Source organism: Temnothorax longispinosus, chromosome 5 (assembly GCF_030848805.1).
Source record: "Temnothorax longispinosus isolate EJ_2023e chromosome 5, Tlon_JGU_v1, whole genome shotgun sequence".
In the NCBI taxonomy this organism is placed as follows: Eukaryota; Metazoa; Arthropoda; class Insecta; order Hymenoptera; family Formicidae; genus Temnothorax; species Temnothorax longispinosus.
This window is the reverse complement of record NC_092362.1, coordinates 11,303,972-11,313,188: the sequence shown is the minus strand read 5'-3', so window position 1 is coordinate 11,313,188 and position 9,217 is coordinate 11,303,972. Positions and strand designations below refer to the sequence as shown.

General features: G+C 36.5%; 2 protein-coding genes across 2 annotated transcripts; both read right to left on the bottom strand.

Annotated features, from left to right (window-relative positions):
- Window positions 1-488: 488 nt before the first annotated feature.
- Window positions 489-3,661, bottom strand: LOC139813404 (uncharacterized). The gene is made up of 4 exons (XM_071778902.1): window positions 2,886-3,661; window positions 2,632-2,824; window positions 1,933-2,427; window positions 489-1,843 (listed from the first exon to the last, which is right to left on the bottom strand). Exons 1-4 carry the CDS (start codon window positions 2,946-2,948, stop codon window positions 828-830), a joined length of 1,767 nt encoding a protein of 588 aa, XP_071635003.1. The 5' UTR covers window positions 2,949-3,661; the 3' UTR covers window positions 489-827.
- A 766-nt stretch (window positions 3,662-4,427) lies between these two features.
- LOC139813403 (uncharacterized) lies at window positions 4,428-6,708 on the bottom strand. The gene has a single exon (XM_071778901.1). It carries the CDS (start codon window positions 6,613-6,615, stop codon window positions 4,705-4,707), a length of 1,911 nt encoding a protein of 636 aa, XP_071635002.1. The 5' UTR covers window positions 6,616-6,708; the 3' UTR covers window positions 4,428-4,704.
- Between the last annotated feature and the right edge of the window lie 2,509 nt (window positions 6,709-9,217).

Genomic DNA, 9,217 nt, shown 5'->3' with positions numbered 1-9,217 from the left:
AACTTTTATCAAATGTTGTTTACGACGAACATGTTCCAACAGGTTCGATTCGTTATCGGGTCGATCATCGTCCCGATGACGTTATTTTTTCCTTTGTCTTTCACGTACTGCGTAGATAGATCGTTTAGTCTACGCGATAACCGCCCCCCTTTTCCTAGAAATATGTTGTTTACGTGTCCCGACAGGTTCGATTGTTTAGTCTACGAGATAATCGATAACACCCCCCCTTTTTCTAGAAATATGTTGTTTACGACGAACATGTTTGGACAGGTTTGATTGTTTAGTCTACGAGATAATCGATTGTTTAGTCTACGCGTGGGGGGGAATTCACAACCCAAAATTTTGTACACCAATGCTGATTTTTGGCATTGTTGTAAAACACTGCCGACATTTTCGTACACTGCCGACAATGCTTAGTCAATACCTATAATGCCGTCAATCCTATATTAAAATCAAGGCAATGCCATGCAATTATGAACACTGCCGCGTACTGCCCATTATCATACGCCAATGCCTACACAAGAATCCTAAAACTTTCTCAAAGTATTCTACACATTTGTACAAAAAACTCCAAAAAATTTTATTTACGAACTGTATCTATACATTTTAATGTAATTGCACATTATTATGTGATGTCTTATGCATAGGTATACCTAACTTTGAACAGTAGAACATTAATTGTAAGTACAGTAGAACTTTAAACATTCTTTACATTTAAATGTAACTGCACATTATTATGTGATGCCTTATGCATATTATAACTATAAACAATAGAACACTAAAAATAATAATAAAAATAATAAAAATAAACTTTACATTCTTGTTAATTACTTATCTTTTTTAAACATTTTGTACTTTTTTTCAATTGCACACAAGTCGTATCTTTTAAGGTTGAATGGACTTAAACCTAAAAGCGAAATAGGTCCATAAAAAATATAACATTTTTTGACATGTTGCACGTCTTCTTGTTTGGGCCAGTTAAAACTGTCCAAATTTCGGTACAAAAATTTTATCTGACACGTTGTCTCTTCGATTTTTATTATTCTTCCTATGTACCACTGATCATCATAGTATACCGCGTAGTATTTTTCTTCAACAATGGCTATTTGTTGCTTCTTTGGGGCCTCCGAATCAGAGCTACTGTGTTCTGCCACATGTTCACTGCCGTTGCTTTCAAATTCTGAAATGTAGTCATCTTCAGTTTCCGTCTCACTTTCTTCAACTTGCTTCTCTTCCAATTTACTTTTTTTATTCTTTGGTTTTATAGATTTCTTTATTCTCTTTTGACTTTTTAAACGTTTTGTTTTTGGAAGGGTTTTTTGAGAGCCCATTCCCTTTACTCTCTCTAGCCGGTCGGCAGACAAACGACTTTTGTTTTCGGTAAAAAACCAGCAAAGGGTTGATTTTTTTATAGTCATAGTTTTGCCAGTCTTCAGTTTTATTTTTAAAACTAATTTATTATTAATTAGAGTTTGACTAAAATCTTTCAGATCCAGATGATCCATGTTTTGAAAAATAGTTTTAGATTCAGTAATATCATTGAGGTCTGTTTCTGAAATATACTCTGAATTTTCATTTGGTGATATACTATGCTCGTCGCTGTCAGATTCACTCAGGTTGTCTTCCTGATCAAAATAATCAGCAGAGTCTGGTTTTATATGTATCGTATAAAAAGCTTCTTCTGTAGCATTTATTCCTAACGCAAGACAATCAGTTAGTGCGTCAGCTTTAGCGCGGAAAAGAATATCTTTGATTTCACTAAGTGTTAATTTTCCACGATCTTTTTCTGCTGTATTTCCCAATTTTGACGAGCACTTTTCCCTCGGAAAGATAAATGAATCTCCTAAAATGAGTTATAAAGTAATAGGAAAAGTAATAAAATAATAATAGAGTAATAAAATTGAATTATATTGTAGTATATAAAAGACATACCTAAGTCAGTGACGATTTCGTTTATCATCTGAATTCTGGACAGCCTTCGCAAAAGGTCTAGTATAGAAAAATTTACAATTGTCGAGTAAGTGCTCGTCATTGACCTTGTTTGACGAAATATTCGTTCACAAGTTTGGCTTGAGAAGAACCAGGGTAAAAACTGTTCTGGGTTATCCTTTAGTTTGATTAGTAGTAAAATAAGTCCATGACCATTAAGCTCTATACATGTATACGTATTTGAAGTTATAAAGTTCTTGAGAACAATCTTATTTATGTAGAGCCAATGTCTCCAGGCCCTCAAAAAAAATATTGTATACCACATATTATAAACTCGATCCGAACAAGTTAATGATTTGTTTAGGAAGGCTTCTTCAATTTTATTCATTAGGGTCAGGTATTGAATAGTGCATTTGCTACCAGGTATCTGCTTTAAAGTGTTTCTCACTTTATCAGAAGATATTTTTTTTGCGGCATCGAAGTTCATTTTATCTTGAGCTATAATTTAATAAAAAGTAATCAGAAAACGAATGTCTACAACTATGCCAAATCCTACTAATCAATTATTATATTCTACAATGAGGATCTCAATTATGGATAATTGAGGTCCTCATCGTAGAATATAATAATTGATTAGTAGGATTAGAAATATGTATTTGGTACACTATGAAATATTATCGTAACTAACCAATCAGTACTTACAATTCAAATCCGATTTACATAATAAATGGGTGTCTTTATGATATTTGTCAACCATTTCCTCTAAATGTTCTGAAGAAATATTTTCACATCCCAGCTTCATAGTTAATCCTGGTTTTAAAAGCCTTGTCTTCATTTTTGTGAGGATATGTACTGTGTCTTGAATTACTGTCGCCTTATCGGTGTTAAAAGGCATCTAAAAAATTGAAAACGGTATTATTCAATTGCCAATACATAAAGAAAAATAAGTTACTTACCTGGAAATATGGAGAAAGCTCATTGGATGCATTTTGATCTGGAAAATTACTAAATATTTTCATTCCTTTCAAGCAACGGGTATCGCCATCAGAGGAAAAACCCTCTACAACAATTCCAAGTTTTGCAGCCTCTTGTATCAGGAAATTCCATCTGTGTACCAGGGTTTGAATTATAATCAATTACAATTTTTTAATTAAATAATTAATTTAAACAAATATAATTCAATCAACTTAATTAATAAATATTTTAAATAAATATAATTAAAAACTATTTAATTAAAATTGAATTAAGCGGAGTTAATCGAAAGTCGTTTAATTGACGATTGATATGAGCGAATTCAATCGAAGATCATTCAATTAACGATTAATTTAAACAGAATTAATCGAAGATCGTTCGATTGACGATTGATTTAAGCGGAGTTAATCGAAAGTCGTTTAATTGACGATTGATATGAGCGAATTCAATCGAAGATCATTCAATTAACGATTAATTTAAACAGAATTAATCGAAGATCGTTCGATTGACGATTGATTTAAGCGGAGTTAATCGAAAGTCGTTTAATTGACGATTGATATGAGCGAATTCAATCGAAGATCATTCAATTAACGATTAATTTAAGCAGAATTAATCGAAAATCGTTCGATTGACGATTGATTTAAGTGGAGTTAATTTAAAGCCGTTTAATTGACGATTAATGTGAGTCTATAATTTTGTGCTAAAAATAATAACATAAATTATAAATTATGTTTATGTGATGTTTATGTGATTTGTAGTATAAAAATTATAATTATATTTATACAATAATTATAATGCTCATATTCTTTATAATGTAATGTAAAAAATATTCTTTTTTGTTATTACCTATAACAAGAAATCGTCACCATTCAATCATATAATGGTACTAATAAGCCTTTTCTTTTTATTAGAGCAAATAAATTGCCGTCACTTTATTTTCATTAAATTATTTATATTTTTGTTTTAAAATTTAGAAAATAGAGCGATGTAATCCGCTTTTAAAAAATATAATGAGATATTTAACTAAAATTTCTTATAATAATCTCAAAAGTGCAACCTAAAAATCACATAAACATAATTTATAATTTATGTTATTATTTTATGTTATTATTTTAAGCACAAAATTATAGAAAATTGAGAAATGGTTTTACAGTAACATGATAGTTTAAAGTTTATAAAAGGCCATAACGCACGAGTTTTTAAAATGGTTGTTACATTACATGTGAGAGAGTTGCCAGAACCAATGGAGAAAAATATTCTTAAATTCACACAAATCAGTTGTTAATTAAAATCTTTTCAATTAAATGCGCTCACATTAATCGTCAATTAAACGGCTTTGGATTAACTCCACTTAAATCAATCGTCAATCGAACGATTTTTGATTAATTCTGCTTAAATTAATCGTTAATTGAATGATCTTCGATTGAATTCGCTCATATCAATCGTCAATTAAACGACTTTCGATTAACTCCGCTTAAATCAATCGTCAATCGAACGATCTTCGATTAATTCTGCTTAAATTAATCGTTAATTGAATATCTTCGATTGAATTCGCTCATATCAATCGTCAATTAAACGACTTTCGATTAACTCCGCTTAAATCAATCGTCAATCGAACGATCTTCGATTAATTCTGCTTAAATTAATCGTTAATTGAATATCTTCGATTGAATTCGCTCATATCAATCGTCAATTAAACGGCTTTCGATTAATTCCGCTTAATTCAATTTTAATTAAATAGTTTTTAATTACATTGTTTGATATCAATTGTCAACTAAAGACGGAAATTAATTAAAAAAGTAATTAATTCTTCGTAACTCTGCTGTGTACTACTTCTTTGTAGGTAAATTTATTGTCACTCCCAAATATGCAAAGACAAAAAGCTGGCACTTTCTCTTCTAGAGGTTGCGCCATAAAAACGTAAGCATTATTGGATAAAATGCCTGTTTGAAACGCTTCCTGTATATCCCAGGCTGAATTCACAATAAATTTTTCAGTTAAAGGAAAGCCGGTTTCGTCATTTTTGTCAAGCACAAATCCAACAAGTTTGTTTGACTTTGGATCGTACTGAATTCTCTTCAACACTGCAGTTTGATCTTCGCTAATAAATACTTTTAATGGAAGTTTCCTTGCATTCAGATACATTTTTAAATTAGCCATATAAAGAACGCCCTCTTGCACAGTTACATTTTCATTTAAAGTTCTCTTTAAAGTTGAAAGAGATGGAAGAACATTCTTCAAATTGCTTTCTAAAGTCTCATAAGTAAGTTTACCTCCAATTATGAATAAGTACAAAGAAAACTTTATCAACTCATCAGTGAACCTATTGTGATTCGAAGAACAACTGCTGTTATTTTGCGCAGAAGTCATAAGAACTGTCAAAAAGTTACTCATATTTATATTTTCCATATTAGAATTATCTTTACATGACTTTATAATTGTGCTTCCAATTTCAGTGTTTTCTGCAAGTATTTGTTGCATATGTTCCTTTATTTCAAAGAAAGATGTAATTTTTGCTTGATCTTTTGAAAGCCATTCTAGTCTTCTACAGTTTCTTTGTCGACGGGAATATTTCTCATCTTGCCACTTTGATTTTTTAGGAGTGTCAGTAAAAATAACGTTACGAGGCTTTAAGGAAACGGCAGAATTTTCCGCCTCATGGAAAGTTCTACCGTTCTCAAAAAAATCCTGAGTTATTAAGTCGTTAGAATCTGACGCTCTAGTGCTGTTTAAATTGGGGTCAGAATCACTATTGAATTCTGCAATAGAGGGACTTCCACCTACAGAACGATAAACGACAGCATTTTCTCGCTCCGTAACATGATCTTGGAGGCTGGACTCCAGATCAGCGTTAGTTTCCAAAGTAGACTGACTAGTTAGAAGGCCACTTATTGTAGATACGTCATCCAGATCTATTGTATCGGCACTGGTAACATTTTTCTTTGGATTTTTGACATTTACAAATTCTAGAATTGAGACAGTTTTCAGGGATTTTTGTGTGGGCTTTTGTTTTAATTTATCCGATCCATTTAGTTCCCCTTCAAAATGGGTTTTAAAATGAGAATTGAAATTTGAACAAATCCATTTCCGTCCATACTTTCCAATAGCCACGCTGACTTTAATTTTTTGCTCGCAAATAATACAAGTTATGTGGGCAAACAGGGGATCTTCTTCAGGATTTTCAAAAATTACGTCAACTTTCAATTTATTAATTTTGTTCAAAATTTGGGCAGCTTCCTGTTCCTTTAATTTTTTATTACAAAAAGCTTTGATATAATTACGACTTATGTTTAGTATATGAGTTTCATCCTCAGTTATAGCTGCATTATTATTTTTCGCTTGAGAGCGAGATACTGGATTTGACAAATTAGGAAGACGCGAAGAGGTTTGTTTTAGTTTGTAAGGTTTGTTAGTTTCATTTCTGTCTTTACTTCTACATTTACCGCGGCAGGTTTGCCCACTTAATTTTAAACGTTCTCCACCATACAATTCCACACATGCATTTTTTATGCTAATCAATAAGTTTCTGTGCCCGTTAAGAATTTTAAACAGCATAAGTTTTTTGAAGAAAATGCCGTAAAAAGTTTCAGTTTCCTCTTTTGAAAGGAGCTGCCATAATTCTTCCTGAGCAAATTTTTCCATTTGGTTAATATCTGCATCGGTGATGTTTTGGAACTGAGATAAAGAGTTCCATCCACAGTAATTTATTAACATTAATATATTATTTGGAAGGTTCGGAAATTTGTTTTCAATCAAAGACTCAAATGTGATTTTTTCCGAAGGTTCACCGGATGGTAAAGTTTTGGTTGTCGGACATGCATTCTCTGAAATATAAAATCAAAATTGAAAAAAAGAGGCTTAGCGGTGATAGAGCGCTGGCACACGAGCGGTTTGTGCCGCGCGGCAGAGTGCTCTTTCTCTCTCTATCTCACGCGACGTCTCTTTCCCGAGAGAGAGAGAGAGAGAGAGGGAGAGAGAGAGAGAGAGAGAGAGAGAGAGAGAGAGAGAGAGAGAGAGAGAGAGAGAGAGAGAGAGAGAGAGACAGAGTACTCTGCCGCGCGGCACAAACCGCTCGTGCGCCCTTAGTTATGGGGTTAGGAATTTAACCTATCACCTACACTATTAAAGATGAGCAAATTATACTTACCCATATTAATTTTGTTAACCGCACTACTTTAAATCCACTATCAGGCAAAAACTTGCTAATTATACACATAAAAGTCCGTTATTGTTTTGCCTGTACGCTGCTGCAAGCGCGGGGTGCCGTTTGTCATTACTACATGCCATGCGCATACTCAGGAATAAGCGGGAATAAGAGTAGGGGGCGTTCCCACTGCCGTACTGCCGACCCAATGCCGGATAAAATTCGGACACTGCCTTAGCAATGCTATGCAATACCTCCCGCACTGCCACTGCCACAAGTCATTATTACCACTCCTCAACCACTGACGACAATGCCGTCAATATTATAGGCCACTGCTTACTTTTTTCAGTCCACTGCCGAAATTTTGTACACCAATGCCGGCTGTGAATTTCCCCCCATCTACGCGATAACACCCCCCTTTTCCTAGAAATATGTTGTTTACGACGAACATGTTTGGACAGGTTCGATGCGTTATCGGGTCGATCATCGTCCCGATGACGTCATTTTTTCCTTTGTCTTTCACGTACTGCGTAGATAGATTGTTTAGTCTACGCGATAACCGCCCCCCTTTTCCTAGAAAAATGTTGTTTACGACGAACATGTTCCGACAGGTTCGATGCGTCATCGACAAAAAAAAACACGCTACTACGCAGTGCGCTATCGAGTTAGTCTTACCATTGTGCGCCGCCTAGCAGCGTCGTTGCGAACGAGGCCCCCGCGGCGCGACCGCGGCCCCCGCGGACCCCCACGCGGCTCCCGCGGCCCCCGCGGACCCTCGCGCGGCCCCCGCGGCGCGACCGCGACCGCGACCGCAAACGCGGACTTCCCCTCCCGCGGATCCGCGGCGCGGGTGAGTCATCCCGGTGAGTAATCCCGGTGAGTCATCCCGGTAAATCGACCAGGTGAGTCATCCTGGTGGTATGTCAAGGTCAACCCCCCCCAAGGTTACCCTTGTGTAACCCGATACCCTTGTGTAACCCGATATCCTTGTGTAACCCGATATCCTTGTGTAACCCGATACCCCGCTCCTCCCCCCTCCCCCTCATCCCCCGCGAAATCCAATACTCCCCTCCCTCACCCCCCTCGGAGCTCCCGAGTCTGAACCCGCCTATACTCACTACTAATGTACACCAAGAGGTCGTCCCACGCATCGACGGGACGATCGAGATTCTTTAAAGCGGCGAGAGAAGCGGATACATTGTCGCGAAATCGTTTCAATTCGTTAGCGCTTTCGGTTTTCATATGCGGCAAGTCAGCGAACGCGTGAATATGCGCGGGAATAATCGCGGCACGGTTGTCGTACTCGTTAACGAGAACTTGCCACGCTGCCTCGTAGTTCGCGTCGGAAACCTACACGGAAAAAAATGAGTTTGCAATAGTAGCTAAATTCCAGTAGCTGAATCAAGCTTAGCTGTAAGAGCTAACACCTTAGTATCGTAGCTAAACTTTGGCTATTATAGGAAAAAGTAATTAGCTGCCACGTAAAAATTTATTAGCTGAAATAGAAAGCGTAATTTAGCACAAGCGGCTAAAAAGTAGCTAATAAGCTAAAGGCTTAGCTAATAAGCTAAGTAGCTAAAGTAGCTAATTCAGCTAAGCGACATTTGATCTGTTGTAGCAAAAATTTGTTGCTATAGTAGCTAAGTTTAAATAGCGAATAAATTTAACTGGGACAGCAACAACATCAGCTGTCCCTAGAATAGCGACACATCTTAGCTGTCACAGCTAAGTTTTAGCTCCAGTTGCTAATCCTTAAAGATTGTCAATCAGCAACAAAGCCTCGCCGGAGAGGCTCGCCTTCAAGTAATGCAACTTTTAAGTTTTTGTGAGGGATTCATTCTTGTCTACAAGGGACTCGAAAATTCCGCGAAAATTTTCCCATTTGGGGAAAGCACCCGAAAAGTTCGGAAGCGAGATACGAGGCAAATGCATTGACATTCCGAAGGGCGCGTCACGATAAGATGACTCGTTACCTCGATTCGACGCGCTCGGAGCGTCGTTACCTAATTTACCGATGACCTTGTAGAGGTGATCTGCCGCGTCGAAGTAGGCTTCCTCGGCGGCAAGAAATTCATTTTGTTGGAAGTAGGGGGTCGACTTCTTCTCCTCCGCTGTAGCCGTCTGGTGAATCTGGACATGGAGGGCTTGAGTTTTCTCCCAGAGCGCCTCCAA